This window comes from Vigna unguiculata, chromosome 8 (assembly GCF_004118075.2).
Source record: "Vigna unguiculata cultivar IT97K-499-35 chromosome 8, ASM411807v1, whole genome shotgun sequence".
Classification (NCBI taxonomy): Eukaryota; Viridiplantae; Streptophyta; class Magnoliopsida; order Fabales; family Fabaceae; genus Vigna; species Vigna unguiculata.
Window position 1 is genome coordinate 29,227,815 of NC_040286.1, and position 21,710 is coordinate 29,249,524.

At 34.1% G+C, this 21,710-nt stretch overlaps 2 protein-coding genes across 3 annotated transcripts; both read right to left on the reverse strand.

Annotated features, from left to right (window-relative positions):
• Window positions 1-3,685: 3,685 nt before the first annotated feature.
• On the reverse strand, window positions 3,686-5,266 carry LOC114193846 (uncharacterized protein At5g39865-like). The gene has a single exon (XM_028083795.1). The coding sequence runs from the start codon at window positions 4,766-4,768 to the stop codon at window positions 3,935-3,937; it is 834 nt and encodes a 277-aa protein (XP_027939596.1). The 5' UTR covers window positions 4,769-5,266; the 3' UTR covers window positions 3,686-3,934.
• Window positions 5,267-13,830: 8,564 nt separating this feature from the next.
• Window positions 13,831-21,184, reverse strand: LOC114195228 (ubiquitin-activating enzyme E1 1-like). 2 transcript variants are annotated; one of them, XM_028085625.1, is made up of 7 exons: window positions 20,978-21,184; window positions 20,128-20,498; window positions 19,044-19,261; window positions 17,328-18,122; window positions 15,490-16,355; window positions 14,953-15,385; window positions 13,831-14,726 (listed from the first exon to the last, which is right to left on the reverse strand). In XM_028085625.1, exons 2-7 carry the CDS (start codon window positions 20,483-20,485, stop codon window positions 14,130-14,132), a joined length of 3,267 nt encoding a protein of 1,088 aa, XP_027941426.1. In that variant the 5' UTR covers window positions 20,486-20,498; window positions 20,978-21,184; the 3' UTR covers window positions 13,831-14,129. The 2 variants fall into 2 exon arrangements, with proteins under 2 accessions (XP_027941426.1, XP_027941425.1); XM_028085624.1 differs by lacking the exon at window positions 20,978-21,184 and adding an exon at window positions 20,725-20,971.
• Window positions 21,185-21,710: the final 526 nt, after the last annotated feature.

The window sequence follows — 21,710 nt, forward strand, 5'->3', positions numbered from 1 at the left end:
TTATTTTTCTTTTGTTTGACTTAGACTCAATTAAATGTCTAAAACCAACCTCGGATAAAACTGAATGAATTTATTCTCGAATCTTATCATCCTCGAGAATAGTCTAAAACCAAGTTTAATTAATAGTTTTAGCTAAATTCTGATTATTATGTATATCATTAATGAACTTGGTGAGATGTTTTTAGACTATTTTCCCTTTTACTCGCTAATACTCCAATAGACTTCTTTCAGTCTAGTCTTGCTCACCTTTTTCTTTATCTAAATCCCAAAATTTAAAATCTGAATTAATGCAGTCACCAAATCTAGTTGTGACCTAAACTAGATTACTACTAATATTGGATTATAGGTTTCGCCTCACTTAGTAATTACGACTAACTTTTAGTCTACATCCAAACCAATGAATAAAGTAGTTTCTAACAATTAATTCAACACAAATGGTACATTATGAGAGTAAACTGAATTTTGTTTTTCTTAAACAATGGACTAAATTGAATCGTGTTTATAAACTTCATTAAAATAATTAATATAGATGTGTATGCATAGAAGAACTCTTTTGTATGCATTTACTTGGTTGAGAGAAATAAAGTTACTTTAGTGAACTCAGAAGGACAAATAGAAAGGTCGTAAGTTTAACTTTTGTTGATAAAAAAAACAGTAAATAAAAAATAATAATATCTTTAATGAAAATTCATCAGTAATTACTTGGTCTCTTGATCTCTTGATCTCATGGGCCTTTTGTCTTCAATTTAGCCCACTAACTCCTTCTATTTGGGTCTTGAGTAAGTCTAACCTTTCGGCTTTTTATAGAAATTTTTCCCTGCACTTCCAAATTTTGTTTTGCATCAATAAAATATTCTTTAACATAGCGCCTATACTCCATATTCACATCCGTAAGTGAGACTCTTGTCCACATCCGCAAGTGTCTTCTCCCCACATCCACACCTAAGTAATTTTTTTAATTTGTAGTTTATTACGTTTAACTTTTAGATTATAGCAGAGGTTCGACATCCGGTTTCTTATTTTATTTTTTTCCTCTACGAACATCAATATTGGTGTTTATTATCTTTTTTTAAAGACTCTATATGATGTGAATATCCGTGCTCCAAATTCAACTGATAATTTGACGAGTCTTTGGAGTGGTTTAGTTATAATTAAGATTTATAATAAAAATTGAATATATAAATATAAATTAAATTTATGATTGATTTACTGTTATTTTAATCATTAATTCCTTTTAAAAATAGAAATATTTAATTTAGAAATTAAATTAAAATTAATAAATAAAAATTGATATAAGAGTTAAAAATAATTCATACAAGTATTTATTGAAAATCATATTTTTTTAAAATATTTGATTGATGCAAAAACCTTATAAAATATAAAATTGTTTTTATTAGAAAGACTCAAAACCAACCACTTTTAAAGTTAAGAGGCACATTCTTCCTCAGAGCACCTTCCCTAAAAACCTCAATTTCTTCTTCATTCTCCTCACTCAAATCTCGTTTTTTTTTTCTTGATGAGAGACAGGGATTACGTTTTCCGCGAAGCCCTCTTCAATTCTAATCCAACAAATTTTTTATTAGAGTAAGTCAAAATTTCAACGTTCTTTGATGTCCAATCTGTGTTTTGGTAGTGTGTGCAAGTTTAATCGGGTTGCATGTGTCTCTAGACTCTTTAATTTTACTCTTTGCTAATTAGAGGCTCTTTTGGCTCAATCTGACAGGTTTTCGATATATGTAGGTTGAGGTAGAAAGTTTGTGAGTTTGAAGGCAGTTTGGGGCTTTTCGAGTTGTTGGGTTATTTTCTAAGGTAAGGGAAGTTAGATGCTTTAAAAATGTGTTATAATTGAAGGAATTGAACATTTGTTATAGCTCTGAGTGAGTGTTGTATAGATATGTTTTCGGTGAAATAATTAATTGATCTGTGGAGCATTGACATGTATCTGAATTTGGATTGATACAAATTGTTGAATGAGATTGTGGATGAAATTCTGATTTATGAATGTTTGAACTGATGGATGAAGTGATTTCATTTGTTTGATGTTGTTAAAGTATGAACTTGCTGGTTGAGGAATTTAGATAAAAGAAAAAGATGATATGTGTAATATTTATTTTTTAATTTTTAATTTTTTAAAATTTTTAAATTTTAAAAACATTGTCCACATGTCAGGATACAATTCTGCCACATGTCAATTTGTGATTGTGTTATTTTCTTTTATTCAATTTAGTCTCTATATTCATTATTTTTGTTCAATTCGGTCTCTATATCGTTATTTCTATTCAATCTAGTCCCAATTTTGGTTAAATTAGAGCAATTTTGTCATTTTTAAATTGAGACTAAATTTAATTCTTTATAAATATTATATATTTTTATTGAGTCCCAATTAGAGCAATTTTTAGATTTAATTGTTAAATACAATATTATTATTTAAAATATTATTATAATATAATTATTAAATGTTATTATGTTTTTCATAATAAATGATTGTTTGACATGTTTTAAATTGAATGATAGTATTAACATGTTGATGTGACAACTAAATTATAAATGTGAATTATAGATTTTTTTGTATATTGAGTTTTGAATATAATTTAGAATAGTGACTAAATTTTTATATTTTTTCTTATGATAGTTTATAAAATTGATATAGGAGTTTAAACAAGTATATTATAAGTTAAGGAATTGTTTGAAATGAGTAAAGAATTATGCTCGACGAAATTACGATTGATTTATGATTTTAATTATTTTATTTTATTATACTAAAAAGAACACTATTACTAAAATATTTATTTTATCACAAAAAGGTATCAGCTAAGTTAATACCTTTTTAAGGTAATTATAATATATCAAATTTAAAATTATGAGTGCTATTTGTTCATTCACGTGAAAGTCAAAAGTTTCACGATAAAAAAGTCATAGGTTGAAAACGTACAAACGTATGGTGTCAACTATATTTATTTATTTTTTATGTATAATGAATTTTAGTCTATCTATGTCTAGTGTTTATAATGTTTTTAATAAAAATAATCCAGTTATCAATTATTTTACCACAGTAACACTTATTTTTATATTGTACCAAACATTTTGGTTTAAGCATTGCACATTATAGTGCTTTTTTTCTTTCATAATGACTAGTTGTTTAATATATAAATTTTATTACAATAAATAAATACATTTTTAATCTATAAATTGGTTTGTAGATTCATAACAAATATTTTAAACTGTGATGCAAGACAATTTTAAAATATTGACATATTTTTTTGTAAAATATTAAATTTTACTTAAAATTAAAGATAAAAGACTGATGATTGAAATAGATAGATGGTTGAGAAAACAAAAATAACTGTACTATTTTCAGTTCTTATGGTGTTAGTAGCAATTGTGAGTTACCCAGAAAAAGCACAATGAAGTAGTATGTTGGCTTCATCATCTCTGTTCAACAAAAGTAGCATTTATGGAGATGCAATCATAAGTTTGGTGCAAAGTTTTTTTTTTTTTTTTTTTGTCGTGAAGTTAATCATATTATTAGAGTGTTTTATCATTGAAGAATGAAGTATAGACTGATAAGATCAAAAGCATGCAATGAATACAAGTTTTGAATACCCCAAATGAAGCGACATTGAGAATGGCAGAAGAAAATGATTATAAATCAATTTTATGACTGTGGAGTAATAAGAAAATGAAGAAGAAGAAGAAAGCATAGTAATATTAATGGTACAAAATGAAATTGGAAACCACAATGAAGTCGTTGTGGCGTTGGATACAGTGGAATGAATGAACACATACCCAACAGCTTACAAGAGATACTCACACACATATACATACAAATTGGTATCTATCTATATCTATCTACGATCCCCAGAAAAATGGGCCTATACATAATGTTCATGTTACAGAACGAAAAAGGAAAATCTAAATAGTTAAAAATGGGGAATTATAAGGGGGTTGGTGCATTGGAAAGACAAGAAGGACACCTGAGAAGACCGTTTTCGTTGCAGAGGTAACACGTTTTGAAGCCAAGTTTGTTATCGACAAAGAGTCTTCTGCTACCGCAGCACTTGTCGCAGAGAATGAACCTGTGAGCGGCACACGTGGGGCACTCGGTGGGATCCGCTGCGGGAAGGCGTTGGAGAAGCTTCTTGAGCTCGCCGATCTCGTTGAGGTATCTCAAGTCTTCAATCCCACCGATGTACTTGCCGGCGATGAAAATACGGGGCAAGTCCAACTCGGCCCGCCGGAGGCCCATGAGGTGGTTTAGCTCGGTGGCGAAGGCGGAGTCGATGGAGACGTCACGGTTGTCGATTAGAACGCGGAAGCCGCAGAGGATGGAGAAGACGCTCTTGCAGGCGTCGAAGGTGGATCTGACGGCGTGGAGGGTGGTGTAGTAGACCACCACGCGGTCTTCGGTGCCGGGGAAAAAGATGGGAGGTTGGTTTTCGGGTAGGAAGACATCGGGTTCGGGTGGGGGCGGGTGGGAGCGGGATCGGTGGAGTTTGGAGGAGGGTTGTGAGTGGTGGTGAGTTGACCAGGATCGGAGGAGCGAGTTGGCGATGCGAACTCGGTGGAAAACGGAGGGTTTTCTTGAGCGAGAATGAGAAGGAGTGGGTTTGTCTTCGTGGTGTTGGTTTTGTTGTTGTTGGTTTTGGTTTTGGTTTTGGCGTTGTTGGTGTTCGTCGAGGCAAAGGTTTTGGATGTCTTTAAAGGAAGAGCAAGAGAAGGAGGGAGAGGGTGTTGTTTGAACCGTTGATTTTTTCCATGATCGCCACATTGAAGGTGGGAAGCTTCAATTTTTTATTTTTTTTTTTCCTTTTGGTTGTTCAATTCTCTTGACTTGGATTTAGGGGATTTGGGTTTGGAGAAAGAAGAGATTTTGGGGGAGTGATGGTTGTGATGGTGAAAACAGGGAGATTGGGAAAAGGTTGGATTTTTTTGGTTTTGGGGAAGAACAAAAATGGGGTTTGTTTCTATTTTTGATGTTGGGGGTGATGAATCGGTGGATAAAGAGATTGGGGTGATTTTGGATGCTTCAAATTTAGGTTTTGGTGGTGCTGAATTTGCATGTTTGCAAAGTTTGGGGAGGTCCTCAGCTTTTTTTTTTTTTTTTAACCGGAGAAAGAAAGAACAAAAATGGAAATTAGGGTTAGGAGTAGAGTTATATGTGGTTAAATAGATAAGGGTTTGGTTGATTTTGCTTTTGTAATTGGATTTCAATTTCATGGAGATGAAGAAGTAGTGGGAGGAGGAGAACCTTGTTTAACATGTTAACACAAAATAAACGATCCATACATGTGATGTTTAAGATTTTTGGTATTCTGAGAAATGGAATTAATATTTAAATTTTTATATATTTGTTATCTTTTTTGTTAATTAGATGTCTTGTATTTGTTATTTTTCATTTTATGAAAAAATTACTCAAGATATGGTAAAATATCTTATATTTTGCGTATTATAAAATGTTTATCAGGATAAAACAAAAGAATTTTATTTCATTTTATCCTATTTTAAATCATCTAAAAAATTCATAAGAATAAGATGAGTGGTAAATGAAAAAAAAAATTACAAACAAAATCTTACTTGTGCCTTATATGTTTTTTCTTTAATTGTTTTGTTAATATTTTTCTAGAATAATTTAGTTTATTTTATTAAATAAAAAAAGTTACTTTAGAATATCTAAAAAGTTTAAAATTCTTATATGAAGAAATAATTGAGAAAAAAAATGTAATTTATATGAGTTTAATAAGTTTTTTTGGAAAGACACAGAAATTGAATAATAATTTATAAGTTTTTGAAAAGACGTAATTTAGTTTTTTGTTTTTTAGTGGAGAGTTGAACTTACAACCTCTTTCATCATTTCTTCTAAACTATATTAAATTAATCAGGAAGAATTTAACCTACAACCTTCTTCTTCCTTCCCTTCCTTTCAATCACTAGACCACCTTATCACTTCCAAATGAGTTTACAAAGTAAATTCGATCCTAATGGAATCATACAAAAGAGTAAAACAAATTAGTGTTAAAAGATATTCCCAACAACTTGAAGTTAACTACAATTAAATACTTCTCTATTCCCTCAATATATTTAGAGTTTTGATAACTCTTATTGGACAAAAAAATTCAAATATTTATCAATTAAGTATCAAATCAAATCATTTTTTCTAAATGTTACTCTTAAAAAATAATATAAATAAAGCAACCACAAAATAAAGACAACGAAACTAAAGTGTTAGGACTTGGAGAAATTATGTATGATTTGAAGCAAGACCCTCAAACATTGTATAACACAATTGCACAATTGCTATGTATTTTACCAATTAAGAATTCAGGAAGATCAAAACTGAGTGAATAATATACATCAAGATTTAATGTTGGTATGATACTTTTATCATATTTTTATATGTAGATTATCTTCTATACACAATAAACAATATGAGGATGGCAATGGAATTTAAAGAATACATGATAAGAATATTCACGATGAACAATCTTGACTTGTTAAATTTCTTTCTTGTCATAGAGATAAGACAACATAAAGAAGATATATTATTAAAAGAAATATATTAAGTCTTTACTAAAGAATATAAAGATGTATGGTTTTTCCATTAGTGAAAAAAAAAACCGAAGAGATACAAAAGAAGATGATGAAGCACTAAAAGTTAACGCATCATACTGCATGAGTTTAATCAGAGACATACTATATGAGAGTTTCAAAGACTAGATATTATGTATGTTGCAAATCTTGTATCAAGACTCATGCAAAGATAAAATCGAATTCACTTTGGAACAATAAAATTTTGAGATATGTTCAATGCATAATAAAGTTTGGTATATGGTATGACATTATGACAAACTCAAAACTGATTGCTTAAAATAATAGTAAGTGAACATGATTATTAGATGACATGAAGAATACATCAAGTTTTATCTTCTGGTTGGAATTCTTTTCCCAAATATAAGAAAAGATAACCATAATAAAAAAAATAGAGAAAAATGATTCTTTAGAAACTTATTCTATTTTAAAAATATTTCTTAGCTTCTCAATTTTTGGTGGTACAATTAAATTTTGAAATATCATGAAATGGAAATAAATTTGAGAAATAGAAAATGAAAGAATGGAAGATAAAGGACATAAGAGTGAAAAATAAAAATAAAAATGAGTGTTTTGTTAATCTACTCTCTCTCCTTTATTATTTATATAATACTAATTATTATTATTATTATTATTATTATTATAAAATTAAAAAAATCAATATGTAGTTTGAGATGAAATAAATCTATTTTTTTAATTTTAATTTAATAATATAGAAACATACATTACTAAAATATTAAATTATTTTATCTCTTTTTAATATTTTTATTTTTATTATTTATATTATTAAAATATTAAAATATATACAAAAGAATATTGATAATATAGCTATTAGAACAATGGTAATAGATTACGTAAACTTAAATAATGATAATAAAGTATTTATAAATGTAATCGATTATGATTTTAACATAATTAAATATATCATAAATATTTATTTTTCTTATAAACATAATCCATTATATTAAAATCATATATATGTCGTAGAAAATTTGAAGTTAGAAATTGATAAGTATGAAAAATACTTATTATTGCTATTTTATTGGACCTCTTAATTGTACTTAATCATGTGTTTTGTAGAAAGTTTTAGGTTGTTTTTAGGTTCTTTTAGGTTAGATATATTTTGTGTTATCTTTGAGATTATTGTATACGAAAGTGAAGGATTGGAGAAGAAGTGAGGTTATTCTGTCAGGATTTAGTTGCCCAGCAAAATGGACCAGTCGCCCAGCGAGTGTGCTCTTTCGCCCAGCTAGTAATCACCGGTCGCCCAGCGAGTAAGTCATCTCGCCCAGCGAGAAGACGGTTTTCTGAAGTGGTTATAGTTTCGAAAAGTTACACGAAACTGGGTGCTGGAGTGTGGGGACGCGACAGAACCAGAAAGGAGACGAAAAAGCGTCATTCTAGGGCAAGGAGACTTCACAACAATTCATCCATTCCATCAAATTCATCCATCCTTTGTTCTAGATTCTTAGGAGTGACTAAACTCCTCATTCATTGGGGTTGGATGTAATGAACCTATACTCTTTGTAATTTTCCTATGCAATGTAATCTCTTTCGTTGTTCATATGTTTTATCTCAATTCTAAATGTGCTTGATGGAAATCTTTGCTATTTGGTTGTATCTAATTATTGGAAAATGAATTGGAACTTAACCTTGGATAGAACAACCATGAGATTGGGTTCTAGGAATAGACGTAATCTCTAGGTCATTCTATACATCAAATTTTAATACAAGTCATGTGTTAAAATAGTTAAGGAATTAATATTTTGACATATTTGACTTAGAACTTACTTCTAAGGAATTAGGGGTTAGTAAGCTTATGATGAGGATGTTTGAGCACGATAGAGAAATTGTATAGAAAATATTGTGTTAGTATGGTTCATGAAATCCAACCTTGATGAAGTGTTTCTTAAATCCTTTTATAACTTTAGTGTTTATTAATTTTGCACGTTGTTCTTAAATTAAACCAATCTTTTACGTTGACGTTATTGCTAAAATTAGTAAATAATCACACTTAGACAAACGAACACAAATCCCTTGGGAAAACGATACTTGGACTTCAATTTTTACTACTTGTAACAAATTGGTACACTTGCCGAAGAGTTAACAAGTTTTTGGCGCCGTTGTCGGGGATTTGATTGTTTTGATTTGTTTGATTGTGTTATTTACTAGTTTAGGCTTATACATCATTTGTACATTCATCTTTGTTTATAGTTTGTATATATTTAGTTTGTATATACTTATTTGTCTTTTCTAGTGTTGTTGTTTTGTATGAGAAGCAGGATTCGAGCTGATAATCTACTATTTGATCCTGAAATTGAAAGAACAACTCGTAGGAACAACAGTAGAAGACGAAGAAGAGGGCAAATTCAGAAGGCTAAAGAAGAGATAGAGGCAGCATCCACTTCAGAAAAAGCTATCTTCTCCTCAACTGATCAAGAGGAGGAAGAAATGGCTGGTGAAGGACATGGTGACAGGCATGTTCGACGTACTCTGGAGGATTATGCTTCATTCTTCACCCCTCTTAATTTCAGCAGCATCGCACGACCTGTGGTGAATGCTGCCAACATGGAAATGAAGCCAGCTTTGATTCATTTAGTCCACAGTAACCAGTTTCATGGCCATTCACATGAGAATCCATACACCCATTTGGCTACTTTCTTGGAGATCTGTAACACAGTGAAGATTCACCAAGTGCTAGATGAGGCCATCAGATTGAGTCTTTTTCCTTTCTCTTTGGCTGGGAATGCTAAGGTTTGGTTGAACTCCTTTCCTGAGAATAGTTTGACTGACTGGGAGGATGTTGTAGCCAAATTCTTCAACAAGTACTTTCCACAGTCAAAGGTCAATAAAGGGAAGCAAGAAATCTCATCCTTTCAACAAGAAGATTTTGAGTCATTGAGCCAAACATGGGATAGGTTCAAAGGCTTGTTACGAAAAACCCCTACTCATGGTTTTGACATGCCTACGCAACTTACTCTATTCCTTGGAGGATTGCAATCTCATACTAAATTGATATTCGATGCCTCAGCTGGAGGCAATATCAAGTGGAAGACACCTGAGGAAGCCCATGAAATGATTGAGAATATGGCATCTAATGATAATGAAATGCAGAATGAAAGGGCCACTTCACAGAAGAAAGGAGGTATGTTAGAGCTTCAGTCTCAGGATGCAATATTGGCTCAGAACAAAATAATGACTCAACAGCTTGAATCAGTAATGAAGAAGCTTTCTCAATTGCCTAAGGAACTTCAAAATGTCTCTCAGGCTCAACACCAACAAGTTGTGCAAGGATGTGAGTTGTGTGGTGGAGATCATCCAAATGGGCAGTGTGTCATGAAGACCAATTCTCAAGAAGAGGTTAACTACATGGGAAACCAAGGTCGTCAGGGTAATTATGGTAACTACAACCAAGGTTGGAAGCCTCACCCAAGCATAGGCCAGCCTGGACCTTCTAACAGACCTCCACCTTAATCCCAACCATCTTTGAATGATAGGACCACTAAACTTGAGGAAGCAATGCAACAGTTTGTGCAAGTGTCTATTTCCAATCGCCCAGCGAATTATTGAAACAATTTCGCTCTGGAACAGTAGCTGGGTGACCGCTACTCGCCCAGCGACCAAGCTTCGAGAAAAAAAATAAAAAATAATAAAAAATAATAATAAAATTTGAATTTAAAAATTGGAGGGAACTGTGACGCTCGCCCAGCGAGCCACGTCAATCGCCCAGCGACTGCGACAGACTTTAATGCTGTCAGGAGGTCGTTGGGTCAAATTTGACTTTTCTGAAAACGAGGCTAATCGCCCAGCGAGTAGTGTCACTCATCCAGCGAGTGCGTCTCGCTGGCCCTAAAAATCAGATTTCCCCTCTTTTTCTTTCTCTTTCTCTTTCAAAGAAAACCCTAGCCGTTTTCTCTTCTCTCTTGGGTGTGGGTCGCGCAGCTAATTTGTGCTTCCTCCTAGCCATTCCATCTTCTTCTTGCACTCATCTTCATCAAGGTAAGTATTTCTCATCTTCTTCTTCCTTTTTCTTTCAATAATTTAGGGTTTTACTTAGGGTTTTCTTTAGGATTTTTCATTGTTGATTTTGAATCTATGGAAGTTTATGTAACTTAGTGTTGTTCGAGTATTGCATATAGAGTATTGTGTGTGAGTAGTGTGTTTGCAATTTTAATTGAGTCGCGTTCGCCTAGCGAGCTTGCTCGCGTTCGTTCTGCGACACTGTTCATCTGCTGCAGGTTTCATCACTCGCCCAGCGAGTTGCTCGCCTAGCGAGTCTGTTACAGCAGCTTCTGTTGTTGCTGCTCGCCCAGCGAGTGATCCTCAGCAGCGTTGTTTTCTTTTGTTATGTTTTGAATGTTGACATATGTGCTTGGTGAGAATGCTAGGAAGCTATCATTGCTATGAAGTTAATTTTTGCATGATTCTTTGAATGCAATCACACACACTTGGTTAGGAATGAAAAAGGCAATTGTTTGTTGTTATGTAATGAAGCTACTTGGCCAAATAGCTAACCTTTGTGCATAATGTAAAACCATTTTTGAACCCTTTTTGAGCCTTGATGTATTGTTTCTCTACCCTAAGCCTTGTAAAATTTTATCTTACCTTACACCATGGAAGAAGAGAACAAGTTTTATGTTGTGAACATGGGTATGAGTGGAGATTAAGTTTGGGGGAAAGATGTGATTGAGAAAGGAGAAATTGTGATGATTGAAAAAGCTCAACACTCTCAATTAAAAAAAGAAAAAGAAAAAAAAAGAGAAAAAGAGAAAAAGCAAAGGCAAAGTAATGAAAAGGGTGCATGAAATGAAATTGTGAGGTTGAGCTATGAAAAGATTATGGTGGATTGTATTGTTTGTATATGGGGAGTGGGGATATTCATGAATGTTTATGCATATAATTGTTCTCCTTTTCCAAGGTGATTTGATTCCATGAAAAACCATAATTCTTTGTAGCCAAGCCAAGTTTCAAGCCTAGAAAGACCTTTTGATCTAATTCAATGTGTGTGAAGTGTGTGAATGAGATGATGTGCAAAACTTTGATGGATTGGTTTTATGGTATGCTAGTTGTGAGATTGTGTGGCTAACACATGTGTGAGGAAACACTGACTTTTGTGTGATTTAGTGATTCTCATTATTGATAGTCATATTTAATTCTGGATTGAGGAATTGATTTTCATGGAAGCACCACATCATATCTTGTTGAATTTGAGAAATGCAAGTGAACGTGTGTAAAGGGGATTATGTTATGAGATCATATGTCTTTGGTTCATTTTTAAGTAGAGTGTTTTGTTTATGTGTTTGTACAGTTAGGTTTTCTTAGGACATGAAAAAGTACAAGTTTGGGGGAGTTTGATAAGTATGAAAAATACTTATTATTCTTATTTTATTGGACCTCTTAATTGTACTTAATCATGTGTTTTGTGGGAAGTTTTAGGTTGTTTTTAGGTTCTTTTAGGTTAGATATATTTTGTGTTATCTTTGAGATTATTGTATAGGAAAGTGAAGGATTGAAGAAGAAGTGAGGTTATTCTGTCAGGATCCAGTCGCCCAGCAAAATGGACCAGTCGCCCAGCGAGTAATCACCGGTCGCCCAGCTAGTAAGTCATCTCGCCCAGCGAGAAGACGATTTTCTGAAGTGGTTATAGTTTCGAAAAGTTACACGAAGTTGGGTGTTGTAATGTGGGGACGCGACAGAACCAGAAAGGAGACGAAAAAGCGTCATTCTAGGGCAAGGAGACTTCACAACAATTCATCCATTCCATCAAATTCATCCATCCTTTGTTCTAGATGCTTAGGAGTGACTAAACTCCTCCTTATTGGGGTTGAATGTAATGAACCTATACTCTTTGTAATTTTCCTATGCAATGTAATCTCTTTCGTTGTTCATACGTTTTATCTCAATTCTAAATGTGCTTGATGGAAATCTTTGCTATTTGGTTGTATCTAACTATTGGAAAATGAATTGGAACTTAACCTTGGATAAAACAACCATGAGATTGGGTTCTAGGAATAGACGTAATCTCTAGGTCATTCTATACATCAAATTTTAATGCAAATCTTGTGTTAAAATAGTTAAAGAATTAATATTTTAACATATTTAACTTAGAACTTACTTCTAAGGAATTAGGGGTTAGTAAGCTTATAATGAGGATGTTTGAGCACGATAGAAAAATTGTATAGGAAATATTGCGTTAGTATGGTTCATAAAATCCAACCTTGAGGAAGTGTTTCTTAAATCCTTTTATAACTTTAGTGTTTATTAATTTTGCACGTTGTTTTTTTTAAATTAAACCAATCTTTTACGTTGACGTTATTGCTAAAGTTAGTAAATAATCACACTTAGACAAACGAATACAAATCCTCTGAAAAAACGATACTTGGACTTCTATTTTTACTACTTGTAACGAATTGGTACACTTGCCGAAAAGTTAACAGAAATGTATCTCAATTTTATTAATTTCTGACTTTTTAACGTATTAACTTTCATACTTTGGACCCAAAGGCACTCCTAGTGTTATTAATAAATTTTATTATAGATTCATTAATACCAAACTTTACTTCGAAGTTAACACAAAAAGCCAACATAATTCATATTTATATCTTTACCAAGTTCTTCACTTAAGAGATGACCGAAGTGCACATGATTTTTTCAATAATAAATCGTCTATGTGAATTAGGCTAAAAGAATCAACAAATAAATATTGACATTTTTCTCATTTAACCGAAAACCTGGACGATCAAGTTATAAAAATTTCCGCATACAATAATCTTATAACAAATCCAAAAAAAGAAAAAACTTCTACTTTAAATAAATTTCAAATGTTAAATCATTTTTAAACAATTTACTGTACTTTTTCGAGTTTCAACCCTGGTAGAATCGACACTTTTAAAAATGTTACACTTAAAATTTTAATTTAATTACCGTAATTACAATTCGATAAATAATATTTTTATATTATTGACTAGAGGAGATGCTGTAAAATACATGTTACAAGTTTCACCTCGCAAAAGTCTTATATTACACTTCATTTATTTTTCTTTTTGTTCAGAGTGGGACTCTTTCCAAAATAAATTAACGTCGACTCCACGAATGGTTGATGAAAAAAATAAAAAATACTCGTGCAAAACAACTGCATGACCTGATACATTTTTGTCATTCAAAGAATGTAAATATCAGTTAATCAACGTCACTAAAAAGATAAGGCATTATATCTAAGAAATTAGAGGATCCACAAAGTGGAAGGAAAGGTAAAACCCAATCTTCAAATTTTCAAGCGACCTCAAGAATCATCATAACTAAGTAAATTTTCCACAATGAGCCTGTCGCCAAGGGTTTTATCTATTCGGAAAATGACATCATTTCATCGTCGCAAGAACGAGAGATAACATACAAAGAACTAAAGTTACTTTTCAATTCATATAAAATATATGGTCGACAGTGTCGCCATGTGTATAACATTATGAATATGGAGCCGAAAGTCAAGCATATTCTATTTCTAACTAAAGATAAGTCTGAGACACACCTGATAGGTCGAAAAGAACCTAACGGAAATAGATGGATACTTGGGGGATGTCAATGTCATTGTCTTCATCATCCTCACAGGCAACCACAACATCCAAGTGACGCCGGTATGAAGGTATGTCCACCTTGGCCACCTCCCTAGCCAAATCCACCATCTTTCTGTCCATTCGCTCTTTGTGCTTAGGGAACATGCTGTTATAGAGCAGACAACTTCCGCATGAAATACTATAAGCATTCAAACCTTTTGCCTTCAGCCAATCAAGAAGCTCCCTTAGAGTAGGATTGTCTTTTACGATCCATCTGTCCCAAACTGTCCAACTCATATCTTGATGCTTGATGACCTTGGGTGGAACTGGCTCTGCAATGGAAAACAGAGGAAGTGCTAAGTTGGCAAACGTGTTCCGGTAGTCCTCCACTTTGTGCCCTCCATCCAAAGCTTTGTACAGCTCCAGGCATACAAGCCCCGTGGCCATGGCAGTTGATGTTGCAATTGCTGGAATGATCCGACCCGCAATGAACTTGGCCTTCAGCTTGTCAACTTCAGGAATGCTGTAGTTCCGTGCCCTCATGTTAGCAAGTCCAGCTATCAGGTCCATATGGTAGTTTGTGTCATCATCCTGTAATTTTCCAACACAAAGGTCATCTTTAACTTTGGATGAAAGTAAATTATAATAAATAAATGAAATGCAGGTGAAAGACTTCGCCGACTCCTATTCCCCAGCAAATATAAACAAAAACCCCAATTCAAAGCTACCAAATTCAATGTAACAACAGAGAAGGCTTTATCATCCATCATCCCTGAAAATTCAGAAAGAGCAAAAACTCAATGAAAGAAAAACAGACCTTCTCAAATTGAACTGGTTTCATCCTGAAATCTGGTTGAAGCTTTGTCCGGCACACCTCTAACTTGGCGATTAGATCATTAATCACAGCTGCATCATCTATAGAAGCAGAAGAGAGACTGGTGGCCTTCTCATCTGTCACTATTTTTGCGTCTTTCTTGGGCTTAAAGTCAGGTACAATCACAGAATCAACTGCTTCAGCCAACTTCTTAGGATTCTTACCCCAATCAGGGATTGGAATACCAAATGTTTCTGCACGTAATATAGCACCTGCCATCAAAAACTGTAGATGAGCCGGATCGGATGATGAGAACTCCAGTGGACGAGGGAATCGTTTTGGTGCAGACCAGAAAGGAGCTCCAGTACTAGTTGCAGCATCTTCAGGAAAAGTATAAATCAATTGCTTTACCCGGTTAGCAAAATAATCTTCAAACCTGTGAGTGAAAAACCATGTATGAGTGTAGTTCACACAAAAAAATCTAATAAGCTCTGACTATATCACAAGAGAACGCAAGCATATATTATCAAACAAACATACTTTAGCCTAGCCCATGAAATACAATCTTCAAAAGTCAGACATTTGTCCTCATCCAAACACTCAAGAACACGCTCCAAGTTATCCCTAGCTTGAGCATCACCAGCATTCCTCATTGCATTAGTATATTCGCTTGGATTAGATAAATATGCATTTACTTCAGCTGGAGTTTTCTCAAGCAAACCCTCAAACTCTGACCGAGCCCAAGTCAAGCAGTGGTCAATGTTGTGTGGAAAGGAGTGAACAGTACACATAGGTGCCTGTTTCTCAGGTGGATCTCTTGATGCACCATAATTTTCTGTTAGGTGGGGAATAACCATTTGGGTATTGCATTTGGCTCCAAGTGTTCCAGATTCAAGAAGTGGCTTCTGGAAATACAAGCACCTCTGATCAACATATAGTCTTGCATTTACATTGTCTAATGCATTAATCACAACACTCAAATTTTCCCAGAAGGTGTCATGAAACACATTTTCAGTTTCAGGGCCAACACGGTTTTGCAGAGCTTCAATATTCAGACGAGGATTTATAGAAGCAGCAGCTGAAGAAGCAACTGTCGACTTCGCTTGGCCAATATTCCAATCACGAAAGAGGAACTGTCTACTCAGGTTGCTTTTTTCTATGACATCATCATCTGTAATTGTCAGTTTTCCCTGGCCACAAGAAACTCCCATTAGAGCAAGGTTTTTCAAAAATTCACATCCCAATGCACCAGATCCAACAACAAAAACTTCAGCATCTTCTAATTTCTTCTGCAACTTTTGTCCAAAAACTGAAATCTGAGCATCATAACGACTATTCAATGGTTTTAAATCATTAGGATCCAGTGGTTCTGTAGGAAGTGATTCCACCGAGTCAAAGTAGAAAAACTGCAAAGATCAGACAGGGAACTAAAGTTAAAACTGCAAAATGGACAGGCATTATAAGCTCAAAAAAAATAAAGCGCCCAATAAGTAGGAAAACAAAAAAGTGAAGATAGACTAGATATAGTGGCCTGACACAAATTATGTCTATTATTCTATACATCCTAAGCAAACAAAAGAAGTCAATATATTTTAGAACTATTGTATTGGAATCCTGATCTACACATCATTAGAATATAAACTATTTAAACTAATCCATACATAAAATCATTTGCTTAAAGTTTGGTATATACACATTTGAGTGAACCAGAGCACAAAGCTTTTCAGAGATTTCAGTAACACACCTATGGTAATGCGACAAGTTAAGGCTAACTTTCAGTTCAAAGTAGTATTTGGGGGGTTATGCAGAGAGGTGGTATAATGTCATACTTGAATGCTAGAAGAATCACATATACTAATAAACAAAGGGAAAATTACACTCATCCCTCAGGTTTAATGAAATTATGCCCCATACAGCCCTCCCCCTTTTGACACTATTTTTACCTCCCTGATATATATATATATATATATATATATATATATATATATAAAACAGCATAAGAAAAGGGGGAGATCGTTGATAACAAAGAATATCGTGTTATGTTGTTATATAATATATAATAAAAAGTGAGGGGTATCAACTGAAATTTTGTTCAACCTCAATGGGTTCAAGTTGTCTTAAAAGAAAAGAACATGGTCCAAAAATAAAAATTTTAGTCAAATCAAATTTCATTTATATGAATCAAATTCAACAAAGTGTAGAAAGTTCAGAGGAACAAAACATCAACTGAAGCAGCAAACTGAATGCGCAAAACCAAATGGTTGACTAAGTCCAAGAAAAATATTTTAGATAAGACAATATGGTCACACTTCAGCTGCACCACACAACATTTCAAAATACAAGATGATACAATGACTACCAAGAACATTATTACTTACTTGAAAAAGTGGATGAAATTTCCCAGAGCATGCCTTTACAACCTCTTGTCCTACAATTCCACCAAACATAGCTGCCATAGGGTTCAATACCGCCCGAGCACCAGAGGCAAACTGTTGTAGAAGTTTTGGATTCACGTCTTCCAATTTTCTATCACCTAAGCTACCATTAATATCACTGGCAATGGATACAAGTTTCTGTGCATCATCCTCTGAACCAGCAATAGGGTAGCGACCTATCTCGGAGACAAATTTATCCAAAGCCTGGAATGCTAAATGCAGTAGTGGTGGGCGATCAAACTTAGAAAAATCACTCAGAAGAAAATCACCTGGATCATTGAGTGCTTCCCTCAGTGGTTTAAAGTTCAAAACCTTTGGTTGCTTGACCTGTGTGACAATACCACCTTTTTCATATCTACCATAATTTGTGGTGTCTTCTTCAAGAGTGAATGAATACGCTCTAGCATTTTTTATCCTTCTTGGCTTTCCATCATTCAACTCTTTCATACCATGAACTTCAGAGAATGTAACCAGATCTCCATCCTGAAACTCTAGCCTCTCATCATCAACACAGGAAACTAGAGCTGGGTTGTCATTGCTGATGGATGCAATTATACCAGTATGAGGATCCTCTCCATCAACATCAAAAACAGTGAACTCGGGCCCAAAATCACAAAACAGAGAACCAAAAAGGCCCCTAACTTCAGTTTTAATAAAGGCAATAGGAGGCTTATGACTGTGGCAGTAATCATCGAACTCAATGGCTTTCTCAAGACTGATTTCAGTGAAAACAACAGCCTACAAAATAGTTGAAATAAATAAAACTACATAGATTCATGTTGCAGGTAAGCGGAATAAATTCACATTAAAGTACACCATTAACCAACTTTCACAATCTAAATCACTTCAAAGTCACAAAATTCTCAACATTAAATTTTGCTGATATGGTCAAGAAAATTCAAACATGTTCCTCACAGTTTCATGATCAATATATAATCTAACGTTATTTCACTTCAGATTTTTACAAATAATATTATTTATCAAACATTGCAAAGACCATCGTAGTTAATTGAGTAATTGTCCGTACACAACTAATCAGGTTTAACACATGCAATTAGTTGTCTCATAGCAGGTAGCCACAGTATTTCCAATACTCGTCTTTACCCCAGAAAACACACCATACTACAATCACAATCATCGATAATCACTTAACATACCTTTATCAACAAAAACATTTTAATTAACTTCAAATAAAACCGAGAGAAAATAACCAAGTACCTCATTACATTCAGAACTCAGAAGCACAATTAAGTTGTTAACAAATAACTCAGGCATATGTAAAGCAAAACAGAAGCATGGTAGTATTACAGACATAAGAACCATTGACTATGCATTAACAGGAATGCCCCTACTTCATCAATCCAATTTTAAAATGGCACAATATTGTTCAGCCATTGTTAATCACCAGGTTTTGCAAATACTGAGCATCAATGGAGAAGTTTCAAGTACATGGCATTGAACATAAATAAATAACATTACAAGTTGCCCTTCAACATATGCACAAGCAAAATCCTTCTTCCAAGAGTTCTATGGACAATAACACAAGCCACAGCGCACATATAATCACTTCATATGACGCAGATGAACAAATAAGTGCATTTAAGGAAAAAAATGAAGTTCCAAAAACGAAAAAGGAGAAGACATCAAAACTGCAAGTACCTGAAAATTAGCCAGTTGTTCCTTTGTCAGCTTAGTTGTCAAGCTTAGTACAACCACGGCATTGTTAAGTTCCTGCAACTTACTAACGGAAGCCACTGCCCTGTTCTTGCCAACATCATTTTCTGAAAACACAAAATTACTGGACAAATCCCATAACTCCACATCTCCTTCGTCGTGCAAGGTTACAGATTTCACCCCAGCAAGAATGAGATTCTTCGCTGCAGGTAGTAAATTTATTTGGTTACAGAAAAAACAAGCTTACACTACTCAAATCTCTATGACAACCATTAAAAACATCAAAGTCCCAAAATGGTTTAAACTGCATTATGTATTCATGTACATACTCTTCAAACTAGCTAAAGAATACCACATAAGTACAAACATTCAGCAAAGTTGCCCAAAAATATCCAACGACGACTTTTAAACAGTTGATAGCTATATTCATACAGTGAAATAGCATCCCAATTCCCAAGTCAACAATATAAAGTTTGAAATAGTGAGCGTGGGCAACCAGTGATCATTTTAAGCATGTAATACAAATAACAAGGTCGTGAATTGTACAAGTCTATTACTCCCCTCCCCCTTCACTTCATTTCTCAGCCTACAAAGGGGAAAAGGAACCAAATTACCAATCCTCCTACCACCAATCCTATCAAACAACAAACTAAACGATTTCCTTTCATTTAATTTAGAGAGGGGGACAGAGGGTAAACCACTGCTAGTACGAACACCTAGTCTAAATTAATTTAGACCCTTTTTGGAAAAACTTTTTCGTAACCCTTTATAATAGAAGAAAATGAAAAGGTAAACCTCTTAAAAGCTAAAATCAACTTATTTATGTATCTTGACTTTTGCAAATGTTAAATGAGGGGAGCTTCGATAGAAGTTTAATGCACAAGTAGTAGTATCTGATCCAGTAGACTATGGGAAACCCGTGGCAGGACAACAACAAAAATCCACCAAAACAAAAACTATTACCATTGTCATTCCCATAAATAACCCCCCTAAGAAAACCAACACAAAAACAAGACATCCTGAAAGAAATTAAAAAAGCTACAATTGAAGCGTTAGAAAACCCAATTACCAATCTCAACGCCAAGACCCTTCATCCCCGAAACGAGGACGCTGGATGCGAAGAGCCTCCGCATGGTCTCGCGGCCATAGACGGCGAGCTGCCGACTGTGCAGATCCTCGTCGATCTCCGCTGGGTGCGAGACCCCGAACGCCATTCCTTCGATGGAGTTCCCGCCGTCGATGTTGTCCCCGCCGCTGCCGCTGGTACTGAATCCCCGGCCGCTGTCGTTCACCGCCGATTCCTCTGCGCCCGAGCAGGCAGCAAAGCAGCCGATCCGAGCTTTCTTCGAAGTATTGCTGTTGGTGGCGGCGTCACTCTCTCCTTCGACTACCACTCCTCCTTCGCTCGCTCTCTTTCTAGGAAGCATATAGTGCAGTAAACTGCATAAGACACAACGCAACCGCACCATCGAAATTATCACCACAACAAAAATCAATCAAACTGAAACCAAAATCATAACAAACAAGATCCATGCAGCTGATGACATATAAAAATAAATCAATTATGCAAAACCCTAAGTAGCACGAGATTCGAGGTTGGAAGAACGAAGGAAGAAGTAGACGAATCTGAATCTAGGTGGAACGGAATCGAAGGAAGCGAACGTACCGAATGAAACTTGAGAGAAGGAAGGAATGGAATCAGATTGAAGTGTGCGAATCGGAGAGAGAGAGAGAGAGAGAGAGAGAGAGAGAGAGAGAGATTAGGTTTCTTTGAAGCTGGGTTTGAAGTTGTAAAGTGAGTGTGTGTGTGTGAGAGATAAGATTGGGTATAAGAGAAAGAAAGAAAGAGAAAGAGAAAGAGAAAGAAGGGTATTTATGGATTTGCATGTAAACTATTGTTTGTTAATTGTTCTACGCACCTAGGGTTTTTGCTTTACTTGCTACCATTTCTCTCTGTCTTCTCTTGCAGCAATGAGAGAGAGAGTGGGCCTGTTACTGTGATTATGGAAGAATCGTGAGCGGGGTGGACAAAACCAATGCACCGGGATGAGTACTTGCCACGTCGCCGTTTTAACTTGTCCTTCACTCCAAACGACGTCGGATTCTTCTTTGCTGCCCTTCGTTTTCAACCCCTCTATCTATGTCAGCGTGGAAATTCCAAAAACAGAAATTAATACTACGTTTGGACAACAAGTGAATGAGAAAGAAATTAATAAATACATAACATAAACCTTACTCTTTTCACTGCTTTGTCTTAAAATGTGTGTTCTTAACTTACTTTAAGTGGTCTTATATACCTCACGTCAATTTTTTATAAACTCAATATGCTTATTTATTTCATCACTTAAGATATAAAAATGAAAAAAATAAAAAATCATGACATTAATTTTGGGCTCATAGTAAATTAAAAATTACAAAAGTTAGACATTAATAAATTAGAAATAAAGTATCCTTTTAATTCTCTAATTCTTATAAAAAATCAATTATATTTTTAATTTTTATTTTATTCAATTTAATCTTTTAATTTTATATAATGATTCAACTTAATTTTTTTTTAGATTGATGTTAGATTTTTGTTAAAATTAATATATCAAATTATTTCACATAAAAAATAAATAAATATTTAAATTAATTTTATTTTATAGATAAAAT